General features: G+C 40.3%; 1 protein-coding gene across 2 annotated transcripts in view; it reads right to left on the bottom strand.

Moving 5' to 3' along the window:
- Window positions 1-923: 923 nt before the first annotated feature.
- Window positions 924-22,883, bottom strand: part of ASPG (asparaginase) — a 47,467-nt gene continuing 25,507 nt past the window's right edge. Inside the window, exons 9-16 of one of the 2 annotated variants that reach the window (XM_065839096.2) lie at window positions 22,392-22,505; window positions 18,901-19,020; window positions 17,763-17,858; window positions 16,720-16,883; window positions 10,242-10,328; window positions 3,416-3,515; window positions 3,035-3,093; window positions 924-1,367 (exon numbers count right to left, since the gene is read on the bottom strand). In XM_065839096.2, coding sequence (XP_065695168.1) covers window positions 3,040-3,093; window positions 3,416-3,515; window positions 10,242-10,328; window positions 16,720-16,883; window positions 17,763-17,858; window positions 18,901-19,020; window positions 22,392-22,505 — 735 coding nt within the window. In that variant the 3' untranslated portion in view covers window positions 924-1,367; window positions 3,035-3,039. Of the gene's footprint in view, window positions 1,368-3,034; window positions 3,094-3,415; window positions 3,516-10,241; window positions 10,329-10,352; window positions 15,883-16,719; window positions 16,884-17,762; window positions 17,859-18,900; window positions 19,021-22,391; window positions 22,506-22,883 lie in introns of those variants that run through there. The other variant, XM_071809702.1, reaches the window with a different exon arrangement.

The following is a 22,883-nucleotide window of genomic DNA, read 5'->3' as shown; positions in this document are numbered from 1 at the left end:
CCCGGTTTTTTATGTTAGATCTCATTTCCTTAATTCTGTCTTAACTTTATTCAATCTAAAGTATGTCTATTGCTATATAACAACAATTATTTAATAATGAGACAGCATAGTTGTAATATTTGTGAGCACAGTGAAGAAGTACACAACTCTTCACATTAAAAACTCATGCATTTTTATGGTTTTGTTTTGAACTGTAGCGTACACAGCATTTCCTCAGACTACATGCACAGTTACCTTGTTTTACAGGCTCTGATATGCAACATACCTTGGGAATCTTTCAATACCAGCAGGCTCAGCAAGTTGTCCACGCAGCTTTTCTCCATAAGAATAGCTGTGGGAAGGCTGAAGAGTATAAAAAGGAAAAAGAGAAAACCATCTGCACTTCAAAGATTCCCTTCAGATGAAGCAGATAGAAAATCCACATGGATTACTGCAGAAGCTCTAGGTGAAATTAAAAGTTGCCATCTCCAACATATGCATTTGCCTGAAGTATTCTTTATGTTTACATATTCTAGGGTAGATGCAGCTGAAAAGATACATATCACTTTTTTTTCCTCCTTAGTCTGAAAGTGTTGGGACTTTAAGCTTGGGGTTTGTTAATACTGAGATCACATTTACAGTCCAAAATTTCATGTGTCCAGCATGTAGCAATCTTGATTATTTTCTGTTCAGGATGTGGGAAAGATGCTATTAGAAACAAAACAATCAATTCACTTACACAGCCCCACAAACATGCTTTATGGCATCTGCCTCCTACTCATTTTAAGTGAGGTTTTATAGTGACACATTGGTGAAGATTAGTACACAACTGCAGGCAGATGCCCATGACTGATTCAATTGTTTGCACTGACACTCACAATTGCTGTAATTGCAACTTAAGTGATACAAACCATTGCAAAAAAACAGACAAAGTGAAACCAACATTGTTCCTCAGACATTTTATTAGTTGAAACCCAGAAATGCACGATCCAATGTTTTTTCTTGGTATGAATTCACCACAGCATTGTTTGCTGCTCCTGCAATACTGTGCTTGTTCATTTAACATAAGGTGGCATAACATTCAGAAGGCCTCTCTAAAACCAGAACTTGTACAGTAAAGGCAATACATTCCAGCTTCACTTGCTCATAAATGTCATTAAAAAAACCCACAAACTATTAAAAAAAAAAAAAAGGCAGCAAAACATTTTTAGAAAACCCCAAAGAAATTAATGTGATCGTAAGTAAAACATATCTCTAAGCTCTAGCTTTCCTGTATGCTCCAAGTGCAGCTACCGTTGTTCTTCTCCTCTTTTCCTCCCATAACCGCTTAACACTGTTAATGTTCAAAACTGGGATTTCTGAAGAGGAGTGACCATCTTCTACAGCCTCTGGAGAATGAGAAAATGGACGTTTAAAACTAGGCAGTATTCAAACCTCCCTCAGAAGAGATTACCACGTAGCCTGCCAAGCAAGTTCTCACCCAGTACAGAACGCTTCCTTCAGCCTGCCTACACCACCGGTGGCTCAGTCCAATGGCATTAAGAGATGATCTGTGTAGAATTCGAGCATTTAGCATGTTCACTACCCACTTACAAAAGAAAAGTGACTTCTGCAGACTTATTTCCCTTAAAGTGGAAACCCTGTGCAACATAACTCATATTCTGAAGGTTTTTTTAGCATCTTCATCCTGGACACTGCAAAAATTCCATTTAAATGCTCAAGACTGTGATTATATCTAATGCTTCTATACTAGCTAAAAACAAAGAAAATATCAAAACTTTACAAGAAAGCAAAAAATGCCAGATTCTGCCCTATGTTTATTTAGACCAGTTCACAGTGATGAAAAAATGCTATCGTTCCAGGTGCAGTTTCCCACTTACATACACATGAATTCAATCTCATTGATGAAATGGGACACACAAGTGGCAAGGTAGCCATGGATGCAGCAAAACCTTTAACTAAATTTTGTGTTAATTTTATTAAGTAAAGGAGATCATATCCTCCCAATATTTAAATTGGGATTAGGCTTGCCAATATATTGGAGATATCTAAATCAACAAGGTATTGCATCAGAAAGGAGTTCTGAGAAATGAAAGGCAAGTGTTTTAAATGCCTCCAGTTACACCACAGCACTGGAGAAGGTCAAACGCCCAGACAAGTTTCCTACAGAGAGGCTTGTCAGATGTGATGCTTTGAATGGGAGGCTCACATCCGCCTCACACGCACACAGTGAGAGAAACACACCTCGTGTGTTAGTAGAGATTCGCACTAGGAGTCTGTGTCGGAGACAACAAGGCAGCTATGCGTAAGGTCTGAGTAAGAGAGAGGCCGTGGCACTGCCCTGTCCTGCGCCCAGAGGAGGAGCAAGCCCTCGGCAGAGCTCTCTGCTGAAAGGGACCCTTCTGCAGGCTACGTCTGGAGAATGACCAACTCCTGTCTGCTAAGAACCTGCCCCACGTTTCCCGTGGAGGTTGACTATGTTATGCTGAGATGGGTTGGTGTTCGGTGCTCTGTTAGAAGTCAAAGGGAGTGTACAGGTGGAAACGCTGTGGGTACCACGGCAGCATCTCCTGAGCTGTGCGGCACAAGGGCTGCGGTGGCCCTGCGGCTCTGCTGCCAGAAGGGTACGAGCCCGGGCTGTGGGCATGGCACCCTGCAAACCAGGCCTGGCAACATGCCTGATAAAATGCATTTTTCTTCCCTATTTCAGGCAAGATGGAGCAATTTATCACAATGGGCCAAGAGAACAAGACATTGCTGCCCTCAGTGGTTTTATTTCAGTAGCTTTGTTGTTCCCAACCAAGTTCAGAACCACACTGTGGAATGCACCATAAAAAAGCACTTCCAGGCTCGGGCAGAAAGAGGAGTAAACATTAGCCCCACTCTACAAAAAAGGATTAAAGTATTCAGAGTAGTATCAGAAACCAAGTCAGGGACTGGAGCCGAGCCTGGATGGCCCAGGGTGAACAAGGCTTTAAGAACAAAATCCCCCTTCATACATGTGTATGCTGATCCGAACAGTCCAGAAATCTGGCACTTGAAAACAAGACCTTACCTTCTTCACCGCTTTTGTCTAAAGAAGTCAAGAACCTCCTTATGCCCGGTAGCCTCTGCCTGTAAGTAGAAAGATGAATAAATCCTGCCATCCTGTGCACCAGGACATGCAAATGCTTACTTGTGGGAAGTAAAAATATGTTACCACAAAATAATTAAAATCCAATTTAAATTTTAATTCCTCTGACATAGGAGAGAAAATTCTGGCTCCAACCATTTATTACTTCGGAACAGCACCAGACTTGAGTTTGTAAGAGACTCTAATCCGGTTTGTAGTCCCCAAAGCAGCATTTACTTTACCCAAACTAATATTATCTGACAGCGTGTGTTATTACTGACACAGCTAGCACGCCAAATGGAGTACAGCCGTATGCACACTTACTACTTGTAGGGGACTCCTGCCATCATAACCAGCTTGCTCCAGGTTTGCACCAGCGAGGTACCAGGCATACAGCCCATCCACATCGCCTTCAGCTGAAAGGCTGGGGAAAAAAAAATAATATTGAATTAATATAGGTTCTAAATCTTTCATTTCAGCACACTCCTGGGCCCTGTCCATTAGCTGAGCAGGCAAACACCGAACCAGAACCAGCTCAACATGGCTGTCAGAGTAGAGAGGTAAGTAAAGGAACACTATTACAACAGCTTGGAGTAGCTGAGCAAGCAACACAGCTTGATGAATCAGTTCCTTAAATTAACAGGGCTGTGCTAGAAGTACTTACAACAGGCTAGTTTCACATAGTGGGTGTGACTATGACCAAAGGGGAAAAAAAAGTCATGCAGTTTCATATTTCACAACACAATATTTATCTCATGAAATGAGTTCGGGGGAGGGTAATGGCTGAGTTGAGATGCAGCTGAGTGAGCACAGGCAGATGTGCCTTGTTCAAACCACTGAGAAACCCCCTGCACTAGTCGGCATAACTATGGTTGCTATCGGGAGTTATGACAGCATGTTTGCGTGATAGCATGTGGATGGTAACCTAGCTACATTTTTTTAGGTTTTATAAGATAATTCCGGAGATTTAAATGGGTAGCAATCAAAAAAAACCCAACTTTTTAAAGATGACCTCTGCCATGTATAATGAGCAATAGAAAGGATCAAAATTAATCATATACAAATAAATGAGTTAAAATTTTTCAGAGGAACGTACACCAGGTTGTTTCTTTGCACATCAGCTAATAGTCTCATCCATGATACTTCAGGTCCATTTTTAACTTTTATTTTGGTAAAAGAAGGGCTAACAGCCTGTACATATGCAAAAGCATTACTGTTTGTACCGAGCCTGTAGAAAGGCTGACGGGACAGCAAATCTGGAGGATTATCTTCAGTTTTGTCAAGACACCGACATCTGTCAGGCTTCAGACCGGAGCCTGCCGCGTGCTTGCAGACTGTTTCAGCAGAACCGCGCTGATAATCATCAAGTGAGGCTGAATCTCATTAAGAGAGGGGGAACCCTCCCCAAACTTATTAAGTTCAGAGTTTGCTGCCTTGAAACAGTGCTCGCTGTGGGGGAAAGGCATCCTGCTGGCAGCAGGGATGGAGGTTGGTGATGGGCTCCTGGGTGTGACAACCAAGCCAGGCAGACCTGGCAGAGAGCGGAGAAGCCTGGAGGATGCAAGGGGCAGTCAGGTGAGCTTATGGAAAAAACCCTGAAATCAGGGCTGCAACGCTCACTTCTCTGCGAGGCTGAAATCACTTATGTTGTTGATTAAATCTCTGAAGTACCTGAAAAAAAATGTTTTCAGGGGAGTGGAAGCCTCTAATTGCAGCAGTCTGAGGAGAGAGTCAGAGAGAGGCTTTTGCTTGCAGCAGTTCCAGCGGCTGGGCACGAAAACGGAAAGCAAATGGTGTCTGTCTGCTTTCCTCTGTGCAACACCACCAACCCCCAAGCAGGGCAGAAGACCTACAGCTGGGGTCTTTGGGGCACACGGAAGGGGCGGTGGGGTGCTGTGAGGTTTAACAGTGCTTCAGTCTGACATCATGAAGGAAAGGATTGCTAAATCATTAGCGAAAACTGCCATCACAAAAAAAAAGACCCCTCAGAAGCAATGAGGAAACAGAGGAAGGTAAAGGAGGTCTAATGGGAAGTTTAGAGGGAAGTCCCTAAGGAAACCACAGGAAAAAGTAGGCATTAATAAAGAAAAAGTGTAACCATTAGTAAAGCAGAAAAGGAAATGCTTAGCAGGCACTTCTGGAACATAAGAACTATGTTTATTTACAAGACAGGTCTCTTGTCATTGACACTGGAAGGTCCCAGAATTAAGGCAAAAACCAAAAATGTCGGTATCTTGACAAAACTGAAGATAATCCTCCAGATTTGCCGTCCCGTCAGCCTTTCTACAGGCTCGGTACAAACAGTAATGCTTTTGCATATGTACAGGCTGTTAGCTCTTCTTTTACCAAAAGTGAGAGTTAGAAGCATCTCCAACACTGGATGGGAAAGCACTGCATTTGCCAAACAGAATCTCATCATTCAGCCACGTGCAAAGTGGAAACCACTTCGGGCAAAGACCAGCACACTTAGAAATATTACCAACCTACAAACCCAGGGCAGTTCAGCTAGCACCACTGCAAGCAACAAACAAGGACTGCTGCACTTAACCTGAAAATTAACTGTCTAATAGCACCTGTTCAGGAAGAGCAATTTAACTCACATTGCCAGAGGTCAAGACTGTGAAGTGGTCTCCTTCCGTTACATTAGAGCAATCCAAATACACAGAAGTATCTTCAATTTTGCAGCAGCCATTTACTGATCAAGTGAGAAATGTATTCTATGGGGACTGTGACCCAGGGAACAAAAAGCAATGTAGCTTGCAAGAAAATTTAGATACCACTCTAAATAGAAGGTACCTACTATTCACTAAATTGATTGTAATCAAGAACACCACAAAACATTTTCTCCAACTCCAGATCTCTGTAGTCAAGCCAAATGCATCCATATTTCGTTTTTACATTTTAAGTGTACTTCATATAGTCAAGTAGATACATAGGACTTCTCAACATACACTACACGGACCTTTGCTCTGTATTTTTCTCAAAGATATTTATGCCAGCAATTCCAACTACAAGTGCAGCCTCTAAGTAGCAAGTCCATCATTTTTATATCATGAAATGGAATAAAAATACCTTCAATATACACTTATCAGGATGTTTAAAACCTGCTTTGTCAACAAAGAACTACTTACCACAGTTTACTAAACTCTGACACCTTCTAAGGCAGATAATCCCAGGTATGCTGCCTATCAATACTCCTGCATTTAGAAAAAATGATTATGCACCCATTTCAGCACAGCAAATGTAGCCATGATGATGACAGATCTAAGATATGAAGAACAGGGATAACACAATTACTCTCCCTGATTTTATACCTCCTGTCACACCAGTATCAAGCAATCTCAGTTACAGGAGCTGCTCTGTTACTGTCAAGGTACGAGGAGTGAAGATGCTCAGGTCTCAGAGGGTTTAGAAGGACAAGGGCCAATGCAGTTCTAGATCTGGGAAGAAACGAGTACAGTGAAACGACACCTTGGGGTTCCCTCCTGCCTCCTCAGGTACTAGACTTCATCTTTCCCAGGGACACAAAGCTCTGGTTTTGCAGCGATTCTCCTTTTTCAGTGTCTGTATAACGTGATCAAGAAAGACTTTTTTTTTTTTTTTTTTAAGGTCTATCATCATGCTTACAGAAGAGAAATTTGATTTTTTTTTCCTTTTTTTTTTTTTTTTTTAAATTAAAATCCTCAAAATGCAAGTTAAAAGTCCAGCACAAGGCATGGCTTGTTCTATCCTGAACACATTTGGGAGTGCTGCTCTTAGCCAGTATCTCCACATCTCTCTCAGTTGAGACAGACCTCTTTGAAAAACAGCCGGCATCAGAAGCTTGGTCCTAATTCCTGCAGAGGCACATTTATCCTTCCTCCCCCAGCCTTACCCCCCACATTTATGTTAAACTGAAGAGGCATCTTATTTGGAAAGTTGCTGATTTTGAAAGGCTGCATATTGTATATTATATCATATCATTTTATGAATCTGAATATGAAAGAGAAAGCTGGTTTGGCTTTATGCCCCTATTTCATTTTGTGAAGTACAGACTTTGTACAGAGTAGCTCAATTATATACAGGCTTTTTTCTTGTAAAAAACAAACACAAAGCAACTGTTTACCCACTCCAGAACTTGACAAACCTTCAGAATAAGTCTGAGTGTTCCAATTTATCTCATCATGGTTTGGTTTTGTAGAACGATGACAATACCGCTGCAATATGAGAAGAGACTGACATTTTTAACAGATTACTAACACTGAGACCTCTTTCTTATTTCAAAACAAATCCATGAACCAGATACCAAATATCAACAGTCACTTGAAAAATCAGACTAACACCTCTCACTTAAGAAAAGAAACCAGCAAATGAAACCATAAAAGATTTAATAACTAGATCATCTTGGCTGCATCTATGTGCATCTCCACTTCTGCAGAAGAGTTCCTGCTGATACTGCCCAACTCTCAGCTCTGGTTGGTAACTTCTTTCCGTCTCAAACATAACCAGTGCCAAAGGAACACATTTCTTTTTATTTTTATATCCAAAATTTTCCAGCTGAAGTATTCTATTCTATTCTAAAATCATGAAGCTAAACAGAAGGAAGCCTAGGAGACAGAACACAAAAATCACCATTCATGGTCTTTTATGAAAGCCAGTTTGTTGGAGGACAGGTGAGCAGCAAAAGGGGAAACATGATTACAGCTTCTAATTCAGAGAGAACTGTAGAGGATGAAAAATTTAAGTTAGCCTAAGTGCAAGAATGCAGAATTTATCAGAAAGCAAGTAGCTTTGTCCTTTTAAACCCTAAGAAGCTGACATATTGCCTTGGTGACAAATTCAGACTGGTATAAATTGCAGCTTAAGGCACATTACAAGATTGGAAAGATGTAGGAAAATAGTTCAAATTAGAGGGAAAATGTTATAAACAGCTTGTTCTACAAGCAGCTTCACCATTGTCCTCATCGACTGCCATGAAGGCGCCAGTGCCTGCAAAGAGAAGGCTTAAAAGGAGGAGGTAAGAGGTAGGACAGGGAAGTGAACCTGAATATGCTGAAAAAATGCGTGTGTCAGTCAGGTCACCTGAGGATGCTCCAGAAGTACCTGAGACATTTGGGCAGGAGGACAAAGACCAGTACCTCAGATTTAATAACTCCTAGTCATCTGAATAATGCTCTGTGGAAAAAGTCTACTTTAGTGCAAAAGACTACACCAGGCCCTCTAACACAGCAGGAGGAAAGGAAGCCCTTCAGCTCTGCAGGAGCAGCATACGGAAGAGCCACCACTCACAGTCCCTTCAGCACTGTCTCAGGCAGGCTGTGCTCCCCATACGTGCTGTGCCATGATGTCTGGCAGTGGCCATGCCCCTGGTCACAGCTGCTGCTCCAGCTGCAAGCCAGGAGAGAGCCCCAGCCTGGCCCCTGGGCTGTGCCGAGGTGAGAGAGCATTGTCCCCTCACCCCGAGCACGCCAGGGCCTCGCTCGGCCTCCGCACACATGTGCACTCCCGCCCTCTGTTTGGAAGGTTTACATTGTTTTTATACTAAACGTATCACCATCAATTGAGTTCAAAATATCTTAAATGTTTATTATCAAAATACCAGCTTTGAACAACAGGAGATCGTGGAATACAGATGTACAGGTGTACGATCCTCCTTAAAATCACAGAATAGTTTCTGTTGGAAAAGACCTTTAAGATCATCAAGCTCAACCGTTAACCTAGCACTGCCAAGTCCACCTCTAAACCCTGTCCCTAAGAACGTCATCTACATGTCTTTTAAACCCCTCCAGGGATGGTGACTCAACCACTTCCCTGGGCAGCCTGTTCCAATACCTGACAACCCTGTGAATAAACTTTTCCTAATATCCAATCTAAACCTCCTCTGGCACAACTTGAATGTTGTAACAAGCTGCATCAAAACCGCATCTTGTTTAAAGGACTCTTGTTTGCTGCTTTTTTTTTTGGACATACTGCTTCCAGGTCAGGTAGCCAAACTGGTTCTGCATGTGGCAGCAGGGCTAAGCAAGGGGCCAATGTACTTGCCATTCCCTAAGCCACTCCTCTCGCCTTCTTGGTTGATGAAACTACACAAACCAAGGGTTTAGTTCTGGGTTTTTCCAATGCAAGCATCCTATGACTTGTAGTGCCCAGGGAAGTGCATATTTCAACTCCATGGTAAAAGTCTTATTATCCAGCCTCCTCTGAGAGTGTTACACAACCGAGTATCTCCTGATTCCAGAATTACTCAAAGGACAGAGTCCAGTCTCTATACAGAACACACACGAGCTTTACCTTGACCTTATAGTTTTATAGAAAACATACAGCACTGACTGGTTCCTACAAGTCTCATGGTTTCCTGCCAAGTCTTGATATTAAGGACGGTACTCAGGGGGTTTTGTTGTTTTTGAGAAGAAGAAGAGAAAAAGAAATTAAGAAAAAACTATAAGTAATTTTAGGAAATGCATGAAACTTTCTTGTAATTTTCAGAGTAATTTGTAATTCAGGACCAGTACTGGGAAAAATAAAATCAAGCATCAGTTTGTTTTCATATGATATATCCATTGTGTTAAACCACCTTATATATGAAAAACAACTGTATTGAAAAGCAGCTTTAACAGAGGATTATTTCCTCTTAAAATTAAATATAGAGACGGTAAGCAGTTGTTCAAAGGTTTTGGGGTTAAACCTATTTGTCTATTTGATGTAGTTATTTTTAGGAATGACATTATATGCTAGTTAGAGTAGAAGCCATTCCTATATAAGTGAAAAGTGGACTTTAAGAAAATAAAAACGATGCACTATGTGCAGCTTTACTCTCAAATAGAGATGCTATTCAATCACATCTTGCACAGCTTCCTCCTCACCTTTCCTCAGTGAAAGTGCTTGGAAAAAATGGGGCATATGTGCTTCCAGTTCACTTATCCCCACAATACTCCCTGCTTTGGAGCTCTCTTGAGTTACTGGTGCTCCGACACAGAGTCGACTCTTAATTTCATCACTTCATTTGTTTCCTCGTTATTAGTCTAGCACAGAAATAGCCACATCATGTGCCAGAGACCCAACTGTTTCTTGGAAGTTGTCTACACAGTGTTCTCAAATCCAAGAGTCTCTTCTGAGAAACCATCCGCGTCCATCCCAATTTTAGGGCCACCTCACCTTATATCACATTTACCTGCAGAGTGTTGTTCCAATGTTCTCCAAGTCGTGGCTTGAAAGGTGCGCTCCCGTTTCTCGTAACAAATTAATCACTTCTAGGTGCCTTTATGAAAGCAACAGAAATAACAGAGAAAGTGTCTTGACCAGCAGCATTTTTTCCCCTAAATCCAGCATTACTCATATACACAAACAGTCAATGAAAGTTCTTATCTGATATTCACCACCATCACAGAACCAATTAATCTTCTCCAAGGTGACAGATGTAGTAAACACATCTGCCCTCCCTATCGAAAAAATCATTCACATTCTAAGCTCACAGAAGGCTTACCTTCAGCTCTGAAAATGAAAGGGATGCATCCTTTCCTCTTCAAATAATTTTTTTTACCTTAGTGCTAGCTTAATTTAACACTTCAAATATTAATGATTGAAATACATGCAAACAGGGAGGACATTTATTATTATACATAGCATCATTCCTTTATTTCACAGAATACAATACCCATATTTATCAGTCTCAAATAAAACAAAACATGTATTGCAGCTAAGCAATGAAATTCTTAGGTTAATGCAGAAGCTGATCGGGTTTTTAGGGCTTCAAAATTGTGATAAGTATTCTCACAAACCTCCCGCAAAAGCACATCTTTTCCTAACCCCCTTCACCCAATACCTTTCTTGTTTATTTTCACCTGGAGTCTTTAGGAGGTCTTCCTTGCCCTTTCTTTTTGGGATGAAGAGACAAATAGATATTTAAGCACTACCAGCCAACTCCTATACCTTAATCAGATGCTTGAGAAAGTCTGTGGAGGCAGCCAGTCTCTAAAGGTACTATCGTGGGTAGAACATAATATGACAGATGAAAAATGTGCAAAATACTTTTTTCACAGTGACCTAGCAAAAAGTTTAGAATATGGTTCCATAAGGAGGTAACAATGTGATCCTCCGCTAAACAAATGATCCAGTTCACAAATCAAAAATTTTTCTTCTCCATAAAGGGCATGGTGACACCAATAGATCAGGAATGGTTTCACAGTTCCTCTTTTAAGGAAGCTGCTATACCATAACACTTCAAAATAAAGAGTTAGGCATATCATTGTAATAGGAAATATATGTTTTTTTCCAACACATTACTTAAAAACTCATCTGTATTAATTACAAATAAAAAATAAGCTCACATATACGTTCTGCTTAATCCCTTGTATTTTCTTGGAGGTAGCCATGGGCCTTTCCATTTTAGAACTGGACTAAACTGTTTATCTATTGCCTCTGCTTCTTTTAAGAAAACTCCATCTTGAATGAAAAGTTACTTTACAGTTATCTGTATTAAGCCTATGCAAACTTATATGTTTCATGTGAGATCTCAATTTATAAACTAAACAAAGTACTGTAAAGATGCTATAAGAATAATCTTGCTTTTCCAAACATAGGTTACTTAACCTACTAGATTTTTCAAAATTCTAATTAGTTTCAATTGACAGCCCAAAAAAAAAGCCCCCCAAAGCCCCCCATCTTTGTTTCATGGCAAAGCATTGCTGGAACAGCACATGCTGCAAGTTTGTTGAGTTATCTAAAGTATTTTCTCAGTTGGGTCCCTTATGACATGGTCAGTCACACACAAGCATCTTCTCGAGCCAGCAAATAATGGCACATCTTTCCATTTTTCAATTTGCGGTGAAGAATGAATTCTACACGTATAAAATTTTTAGTTCAGTCTTAAGCGGAACAGTAATTAGCCGACAAGAAATTTGACCTAAAATAGATTAAAGTAGAACATGTCTGTTCACTCAGGCTCACGCTGGGTACAGAATTGAACGTGGGGAGTGTCTGTTTACTCTCTGCTGACTGCTCTGGAGTATTCCTCATTTCCCACCTTACACTTGAAATTGCAGCGTGGAACTAGCGCTTTTTAAAATAAAAGCTATGCTATGGGACAGCACTAAAAGATAAAAGGCAACAAAGCATGTAACATTGTGTGGTATCTTCCCTCAACGTGCCCCTGCTATGAGGTCCAGATCTCTGGATTCCAGCAAAGAGCCAGGCTTTTCTTTTCTCCTGTTGAAACTATTCACTCCTCAATGGTAGTGACATACCCTCCAGAAGGCACTTGATGTCCCATCTATGCATGGAGCCATCACTGCTCTAACTGGGACTCTTTCGATACAGATGGATTTGGGAGCATTTACCCCACATATTTACTACAGCAAATTTAATTGCAGGGGGGGGGGGGAGGGAAGTGGTACGAAATAAAATAAATCTTTAAGTATTTAAACTATCAGTGTTTAAAATAAACGTTTACAATAAAACATTTCTAAACAGAATGTCCCGATGACTGGGAATTGTTCAAAATCGTGTTTCTTGGCATGGTGGGAAGGACGTGTTGTGTACCACTGCTTGTTAAGGGAAGGGCAAGGGAGAGGAAGAATAGGGACAAAAACTAACGTGCAACTTAAAAGCGTTAAATTTAGTATGGTGACTATGAAGAGCGGATCCATCCAAGAAAGCAAGCAGACCACCCCTCACATTCCCATCGCTCAACATGAAAACTCTGCGGGATGTAAGCTGTACTACAGCTTGGTCCTACTTGCACCCAAACGGTATCTACATTCTGCAGAAGCTTAAGCTGCTTTCAGAGAACCACTTCTGCTGTCTTGTACCTACCACAAGAGCAATACTCATATTTTCAAGAGGCTGGCTGTGAATTTTCTGATGCTGTTATGTCTTAGGCACAAGAGAGGTATTTGTCTTTACAAGTTGTTCCTTTAAGTGCTGCTCTCCTGCGGCTTTACAAAAACCTCACAAGGGTCATAGTTCAGCTGATTTGAAGTTCAGCTGATGTCATGAGCCGCAAACTTCTTGAGAATGGTTCAAATGTGATTCCTGTTCTAAGGTGAGAGCACAAAACCAAGAGCAGAGCAATTGCTGGACAAGGGAAGTTTAAAGTGTCGAGGGATGGCCAATGTCACCACATCAGCCTGGCGTGCTCAGCTGCTTCTCCTGTCTACCCCCATCTGATAAGCAAAACCATGAGAAACTATTGCCACCTGTGAACTGTTCCTGTCTGTCCCTTTTCTTAGTGCACTCTGTTACCAAACTGTTGTTCTTGGTCAGACTTAGCCTATAGATACAATACTATTTTGCATATGTTACTTAAGTTAGCCTTTTGGCACTACTACTGTCATTCTTCTGCTTTCTGAATAGAAAACCAAACAGACAAAAAGTGTTTTTAGTGTCTCGCCCCTGACAGATTCTGTTATTGATAGCACCAGAGATAAAAGCCTCAATGTATACCAATATTTTAATGGGTTAATAGCAAAATAAATGATTCGGTGTGGTGTTCAACATTCACTGCTATGAGCAAACTTTGAGTTCCAGATAAAGACATCTGAATTTTTACCAGTTGGTGAGGGCTCTGGCTCCAGAGCAACTAAAGTGCCGTACGGTACATATCATCTCGGGCCTCGACGTGGTAGACACTTATTAAAAGCGAATCACCTTCAAAAGGGATGAATCACACATGTGCGATGAACACGGGTAAGTTTGCAGGACTGGGGCCTTAGGGTGCACACCTTCCATCGACTCTCTTTAAGAAATGCAGGTATACCGTACAGCCAAACTCGACTGGCTTCATTCCTTTCAATGCTGGCTCCTTCAGCAACTGGAACAGTTACGGCAGGATCAGCTTGGTTCCACGTGTTCAGTTTTCTACCTGGTATCAGTGGGAGTTTTATGCTCAAATACTGTAAGGAGAGGATTCCGTGCACTTCTGGAGTCAGTGGTGGTTAGATTTTCACTCTGCCTTAGATTTCCTGAAGTAATGTAAATGTAACCTTGCAAAATATCAAGTATTTAAATTCATATTTACGTGGGAGGTAATTTTACTGCCTCTAATCTGATGTTCTCACAGCCCTGTATGAGCAACTCCCCATTTTCAACCTTTTACCACTGCTCTACAAGTAAATGGAAATGCTTTTACTACATAAAATATACACAATTTTTATTCAAGACATTTTCCTGCTCAGAGAGTTTCTGTTATTAAAAAAATATTATTCTATTGTTTGGAAAACGAATTATCCCTGGAGGGTACTCTAGGAAATTAAAGAAATGCTACTAATTTTGATATGTCAAGCAACTGGCCTAAATTAACAGTGGTCTGTTTAGCTTCATGTATAAAGTGAGCGAGACGGCATGCAAATTGCAGAGTTACAAATGAAAAAGCGGAAATGCAGTAGTTTGTTTCTTATTTAGAAAGGGACTCCACATTTTACCATATAAAGAAACAAAGAAAGAGTCACTTAAATTCAAAAAAATTTAAGAGACTATTGTTGATATAGATCAAATCGCTGGTCTGGCAGCTGACAGCGCTATGTTAAGAAGCTTTTAAGAAGAGACATAACTCCTGATCATCTTTACAAATTATTAAATGGAAAATAGAAATCAGTCATCATTATGTAGGTTTGCACGCTAGGTTAAAAGGCAAGCCACTGAGAAATGTGACATAAAAACCTGGAAGAAAGCTATTTTTAAGATGAGTGGATACCGTACTGCAGTTAAATGCCAATTAAACAAATATTAATTCTCAGAAAATGGGATTAAGCTGATGCAATATTCAGTAAAATTGAGAAAGTTACAAAATTAAGCAGTTTAACGCATTGACTGCTCATTAAGATCATTTTCCCCCTTTTCCTCTCTGCCACTTTGTACACTGCATACGGATAATCTCTTCACTTTCAGCATGCAACTGTTTAACAAATAGAATTTAAATATTTCTGTAGCAGAAATCTTTTTAGTGAGTATCTAATTACACACATATACAGCTGATCTTTACCATTTTCCTTTATATGCTTACCAGTGTGAAATGCAGTGTGAGTACACAGCAGATCATAAATACTCATTTATGAGTTTAGTTCTAAGTCAACTCTGCCTCTCATTCCAACAGTAGAAACAAAAAGAGAAACTGAAAATGGTTGTGGTGCAGTTTCCTTTTACAATTCCCTATATCGAAATGGGTGTGCAGTTTTAAAGAGCTTAAGAGTCATAGTAGGAGTCTAATATAGGAGTGGCAATGCAAAGGAATCCAAACAACAAGCTCATGTGAAATTCCTCAGGCGGTAGTTGGGTGCGGTAAAAAAAAAGTAGGTGCCTGATTTACAGGAACATCTAATGGTATCTAATGCTTTAGCATTTTCTCACATTGGACCAGAGCCACCTCTATTCAAGTGCAAGGTTATTTGTCTGATTTGTTGTTGGGCTTGTTTTGGCTTTAAGACTTGAAGGGTTTGCCACTGAGGGCTTATATATTCATGAGATAAAGCACCAACTCCAAATCCACGGGGGTCCGTGCAGTAGGTATGGCAATAGCACAGCGTGGCCACACAGGACTCCAAGTCTCAAGTTAATAGAGTCAGTTGAGTTTTCTACATCTGGTCTTTGAGACAGAAAAAGCCTTCATGTTATTCCTGCAGGCAATGCAAAACCAGGAGTGTCAGACCTCCCAGGGAGCCAACTCCAGCCTGACAGACCAGGTGAACTTGTCAACATTAGAAAGCTGTAGGGATATTTGGGGACAGACATCCATGAAGATCATGAAAATTCTATCACTCCAAGCTTCTTTACAGAAAAAGTAACTTCTTCCATCATACAGACTCAAATGAGATAAGGAGCTGAAAGTGGATCAAAGAAATGAGAAGAGATTAGAGCATGCAGCTTCTAACACGTTAGAAGACCAATGGCTCTGTGAATCCCCAGGCTATATAAACCACTTTAAAATTAAATTTTGATATCTGATAACCTTTCTGTTCTGTGCTATGGCCATTCCTTAGGACGGTACAACATGGAAAAGACCAGTAAATCGCAAGTCCATGGCTACCATTCAAGAACTGCTGACATCCAGAACAACAGGAAGAGGAAATCCACAAAGCAGGTAGAGCCATGCAGCCATCCCATTTAATTACGAGTGGGTGGAAGGGAAAAATCAAAAAACCAGTCACCCAGCAAGAGAGTCAGGAAAGCACCGGTGGAAGGGAAAGATTAAAACAAGTCAACCTACCGGTAATATTTTGTGCCAATTGAAACAGTCTGGTCTTGATGAGAAAGGGGAGGGCAGAAAGAAAACAGCCCTTGGTCCTGCATTCTCACTTCTGACAGCCAAAAAGAGTGATCAGTTTGGTTCTGTTTTATAAGGAAGCCTCATAACAAAGAGTGGAGTCCTGAAATTACGGACAAAGTCTTGGCAGGAAGGCAGCAATAAGTTACCTCATGCTAAAATTTTGCATGCGTACCAAGTTTTTTGCTTTCATTTCATATTATTTTTAAAAAATCTTTTCATTTAGGCTAGTCATATCCTTTGAAATGAAACTGGTTTGTGTTATTTTAACTGCTGTCATTTACACATGACTGCTGAGACAAACCAAGACCAAAACACAGGGATGGACTTTAAATTCAAAACGATAGGAGGTTTATAAACTTTACATAAAGTGGTGTATAAATTATTTTGTTACCTGAACTTGATCGCATTAATCAGTGGGGTAGATCCATATCTGTCTCTAGCATAAATAGTTGCGCCAGATGTCAACAAATACTCAACTAGTGGTAAATGCCCTTCAGAGGCTGCAATATGAAGTGGTGTTCGGCCATCGTAGTCTCCACAGCTCAAGTTCCCACCCTACGAAAGGAGAGATCCTTCACATGCTAAAAAGACAATGGCTGCATATTAAGTTGTTGGTACAACAGTAGATGCATACACCATATTTTAATTGTACCACCAAAATGTTAAGCTTGTCCAACTTACTTAAAAGTATATCTTGTAGCGTTGTTTTAGCACCAAAAAAGTTATTTATTCCATCTTCTGCACGCTTCCCCCCCCACAATGTAATGCTCTTTATTGCAGTACATCATACAGCAGCTTTGTGCCTATAGCCTGCTAGTTTTATTTGTCTTAGTTTATTGTTATTTTCAAGATATATTTATCCTTTCCACTACCAAAGTCTCAAGGGTAGGGTAAACCAAGGCAAATATTAAAAAAAAAAAAAAAAAAAGAGGTGTAGGAGATTACACAGTGAAATGCCTGTTTCTTTTTCCAGGTATAACCCAGGCTAGAGCTATGGGGAGAGCCAAAAATCTTGAATTAGCACTGCACTGTGTTTTGCTTAAATATAATTTTCAAGGGTTTGGTTTTTTTTTTATCATCACAGATTTACATCCAAAACCTGGATACTATGAATATGCATAAAGAAAGTTAAGCAAAAGAAAGCAGCATAAACCATTTTAAAGTGTTCCAAGTTAGCAGATAAGAACTTGCATTTTAATCTACCTGTATTTTCACAGTTCAAAAGAAAATGTAAACAGCTGAGAACCAGATAGGGGAAAGGACATTCCAGTTTTGAAAGGCAAAGACTGAGAAGTCTAGAAACCAACTGTATTAGTCTAAGCACTTTGATTCTAAGACTTAGGCAGTTGCTTCCCAGTGAGCGTAGTTTTCTCCTGTCATTTACAACTCTATTTAACAATACGTGTTTTGTACAAACTGTTAATTTTACATTACCATTTCTGCTATGGCTCTTAGTGCGTCTATGTCACCCAGTTTAGCTGCAGCACAAGCCAAAGGTGGAATTAATGCATCTCTTACGGCTTCTAACTCCTGAGAAACAAATAAAATTAAACACTTAATATCAGCCTCGCCTCTAATATGGTTGATGTCCAAGTCATAAAAGCACTGCCCTTGCTTTCATGTAACATTTCCAAATTAGTCATTTCGTTATATAAAAATGGTAGTGTTTAGTTCTTGGAAGGAAAAAAGTCTCATCTTTATTTTATATTTTGTCAGTCTCGCATCCATGAAGGTTTATATTCTTCCCTGGCAACACTACAATCAGCTGATATCTACATACACCATTTAAGGTGCACACACTAATTACTATCTCTCTACTGCCATGGTTACACGTCAAGTAGAGTAAGAGAAACAGCTCTAGTAGGAGTTGGAAAAGACCATATAATCCCATCTCCTCAAGACACGATCAACTTTATTCAGGTGATTGTTCAGATATTTGTGTAACCCGTACTTCCAAACTTCCACTGACAAGACCCATAAGCCCCCTAAATATCCTCCCATTTCTCCTACTCACTAAAGAAGAACCATGCATTCAATATTCATTAGCTACTAAAAATCCCAATACTGTATTTTCTGAATTTCCAATTGGGAGAGACTAATATTAAACACTACAAATAACACTTGTGTAGTGCTTCCTTTGTATCAGCCTTCTATGACTGCATGTACAACAATTAAGCTGTTTTACCCACTATTATTTGTATCGCTCCAAACTGTCAATACATCTGATCACAAAAAGACAAAGCACTTTTCATATCATCAATACCCTGAATTAACAGCAACTGAGGCTTGTTATTGCAACCAGCCAGCCAAGAAAATAAACTCAAGATGGGGCTACAAAGAGGAAATAAAAAAGTTAATATGTTTTTAATTAAAAACATTTTAATGTTATGCTTGTCATTGTGTCCTTTCTCCCTAACCCAACTGGTTAGCTGGGACACTCAGTACTAAAAAGTAATATAAAAGCTCCAATGTTCCATTTTTCTTTCAGCTTTGCTGTTCATCTTTAAGCTAGGTTCATTTAACTGAGTTTACAGCTTTGCATGAGTTCAACTTTAAATATTTAAGTATATACCTCCTTGCTGCTGATACTTAGAGATTTGGCAATCACTTGAATAAACTTGCTATCTCTCAGAGAGATCTTGGCTCCTGTGGGTACAACAGTCATTTCTCCTCTTAGATTCTCACTCAGCATCTGAAAAGCAAGCAATCAAATCCTTTGTTAGCAGAGGAAAAATATGGTAGTAGTCTAATAAAAAAACCTTAGGATCAAGTTAGAAAATTGTTTGGAGGAATTATGGAAACTAATTGAATGCAGACAAAAGATTAAAGAAATAGTTACTGTCCCATGAATATTGCAAGTTTAAAAAGACAAATGGGGGAAAAAAAAGGGACAGGCAAACAAAACTTTCTTCCAAAGCAAAGAAACCAAAATAAGCACATAACAAAACACCCTGATTTTTAGAGTATGCAGACAAAAGTTCCCTAGTGGGGTAAGCTGCAGCCCACTTAAAAACACAAAGATAGCGAGTAATTAGCAGTGTGAGGCTGGAGACCGGAATATTCTGACATGCTGCCTTTTGCCAGCATTCCCAAACCTCAGTGCTCCCACACAGACTGCGTGTGTAGGCCTCAAAACAAAGCCCAGGGCTGCCCGTGGATGGTCGTATGTTTAAACGGATTTTCAAACAGCTCCACTAGCCCAGATTTTGTTAAAATTTGGCCAAAGAGCCAGCTTTGAATACACAGGGTCACCAGTAGTACTAGTCATTCAATATTAAAGCAGGTGTGCAACAGTTCGCAGGATGGGTGTATCCAATACAACCAGGAAAAAAATAGGTCAGCCAATTCATGTGTAGAAAGCGATTGAACACAGCAATAAAGAAAATGAAAAATACTCCAAAAGATAGGTTCTGAGAAATCTGGAGAACAGAGAGAGAAGCCAGTCATTAATAAAAACCAACTGGTTTCCTCAATTCTGACAACTTTACATACTGGCACTTCTTCACGAAAGGTTGCTGATGCAGCTATAAAGCATGTAGTTATTTCAATTAGAATTTTAAAAAGCCGGATTGTGAAAGTTTGCAAGAAACAGATGTGATGTTGGAAGGAGGAATGCCCCAGGTTTACTTATGTCTAGGCATGCCCTTTATTAAAAAAAACCAAACTCCAAGCGCCGACACTGTAGCTGTCTGCTGGAAGAGTCCCATATACGTGTAACTCAGAGGATACCAACTGCTTTGGCGCACTTGTAGAGCCTGACAGGTTGAGATCATTGCTTTGCACAGGTAACCTTAGCAATTGGCACCTGTGCTAAATGCACCCAGTGCAAAGCCCTACGTGTCTTACTCGGCCCTACCAGCTCTGCAGCCATTTACATGTGTCTGGGGGCACATTCTTTGCTGCCTCGTGTTGAAAGAGAATCCTAAAATAACCACGCCAGCTTCAGGAGAGCTTCCGTCTCTTGGGAGACTATTGTTTGGTGATATGTTTAGCTGAAGATATTGCCACAGACAACATATTTCCAGGCTTTCTTCTTCTCCTGGTCTCTACCACTCATTCCTGCCCAGGCAATGCAGAGTGCTGCTCCCTTAGTTGTGCCAACACAATTGTTTGTGGGTCTGTGCAGTGAGTCAAATGAGGAAACCGATCCTGCTTAACCCAAAGAAATTGCAAAAGTTGTTTTGTTTTTCAAACCTTATAAAGGAGGTGCCAGCACCACCACACAAAACCTGTGTAGCACATTCCGAAGGGCAGTACATGAAGGTGCAGGAGGACCTGTGCCAGTGGTACCTAAAACACCGTATCACTAAGTCCTGACCTGAGTAAGTCAGCTATCTCACCTCAGCAAACTGGATCTCAAATCAAGTTTTAACTCACACACCTAAGGCAGGAAGCCAGCTGGGAAAGTTTCTGCTGTCCCAGGCCAAACAATTCTTTGTAAAAGAAGACTAACGTCTGATTTAAAAAAAAAAAAAACACAAACAGGCTAGTATATAGAACGGTAGAATCAGAGAATCATTTGGGTTGGAAGGGACCTTCAAAGGTCATCCAGTCCAACCTCCCTGCAACCAACAGGGACATCTTCACCCAGATCAGGTTGCTCAGAGCCCCATCCACCCTGGACTTGAGTGTCTCCAGGGATGGGGCATCCACCACCTCTCTGGGCAATCTGGGCCAGTGTTTCACCACCCTCACTGCAAAAAATTTCTTCCTCATGTCCAGCCTGAATCTCCCCTCCTTTAGTTTAAAACCATCACCCCTCATCCTGTCACAAGAGGCCCTGCTAAAAAGTCTGTCACCATCTTTCTTACAGGCTCCTTTTAAGTACTGAAAGGCTCAATATGTATGTTCCAGGGTCAGTCAGTGTCCCAAGGGGCACCAGTGAAGAGCCTCGGTTTCTAACAAGTATATGCACAAACACATGCAATACCACTACTCTTCACTCAGCATTATGTTGCCTGTTAAGCATGTTCTTGGACAGAGTACATTCTTGCCCTCCTCGTTGAAAAAAACACATAGCTCCTCCTCCTCTCATTTTCCAGAGCAAGAGCTTTAACAAACAACTGAAAGTTCAGAGTCTGAAACTGTTTCTAAGCACAGTAAGTGGTACTTCCAGCCACCCCTTTTACGATCATAGATATCCAAATATGTTTGTCTCAAGAGCAGCTACTGGTTGGAAGATATTGAGCATGAAATAATGATCAAATTTGCTTCAGTTTTAATAAAAGCAGAACAGCATCATAAGATACACATGTGCATGCAGTGCTAAAGTCTAGAGAGTGACTCATCATGATGTCATCTCCCAAAGTGTCAGGATTATTAATTCACTGCATACAAGCATAGGAACACACGCATTCCTGCAGACTGCTGCTCCCCTATCTAATTCAGAGCTATATGTTCCTTGTATAAATGGAACATAATATATAACTATATAATTTGAGAAAAAAAAGCCTTGATTAAGCACCAATGAACAGTAAGAACATTGTTAAAGGGGTTATGATTTTAAAATCAGTTACAGTTGGTTCTTAGAATATGTATTTATAAAGCGTATCTCCTTTGAGAGAAACAAAATCTAGCACTGTCATGAGTAATGCTGTAAAGGAAGAGGCTGTAGGCAATATTTATTTTCAGAATTAGCTTTGTGTGAATGAGCCTTGGATAAAATCTTCACCACACTAAGATCAATGACAAGATCTTTGCTGACTTCAGTATGATTGGGATTCTGTCTCCTATATGAATTTCCACATACGGGTTTTTAGTACAGAAATGTCCAAGGTAGACTACTACCATTTAAAGATAGCATTTTTATGGCTCAGTCATGGTCTTCACATTACTTACGCAGAGACATCTTTTCTCTCTCACTGTACATACATTCATTTGCCTAACAGCATTTTCTGTAAAGAAAAAAAAAAATAACAAACCCAAACACGTGATGTTCACATTATGGCTCTGAAACCAACAGCTTTTAAGTGCAAGGGAGGAGCTCAAGGCATTCAGCTAAGCAGAAGTTAGCACAGTAGATGAGAAAGTTAAAGCCTTTCAAGGTCACACTGAAATATTTACCTGCCTTTTCTCCTCCCAGCTAAGCTTACTCTTGCTGAGTGCATATGACAGTTTAGTCAGGGCTGCCTCTGGTGTCATATCACCTCCAGGAATTATTCCAACATCAGCGAGAGTCTGAATAAAAAGGAATAATGATTCCAATTAGCATAGCATTCAGAAATACCTGCATGAACAGAAAATTTATATGAATGACGAGTAGCTATACAGAATACAGTATGCAGCCATGCCTCCACACTCTCTTGCTCCTCCTACTGCTACCGTAATTTTGTAATTTTAGTTGTTAAATACAAAGCAAATACTAGCACCAGCTGAATAAAGATGACTTTTACTTTGGATTCCTTTTCATGCAATAACATTGAAGAATTCACCCAAACGCTTGCCATGGTCACTTACTATGCTAAAAGGGAAAGGTTACAGGTCCCTATCAGCTATCTGCAGAGTTGTCAGATTCCCTCTATTGAAAAGCTGCAGTTACTCTGTTTGAACCCAGTG

This window comes from Patagioenas fasciata, chromosome 5 (assembly GCF_037038585.1).
Source record: "Patagioenas fasciata isolate bPatFas1 chromosome 5, bPatFas1.hap1, whole genome shotgun sequence".
Lineage (NCBI taxonomy): Eukaryota > Metazoa > Chordata > Aves > Columbiformes > Columbidae > Patagioenas > Patagioenas fasciata.
The sequence above is the reverse complement of the archived record's forward strand: the minus strand, read 5'-3'. Positions and strand labels throughout refer to the sequence as shown.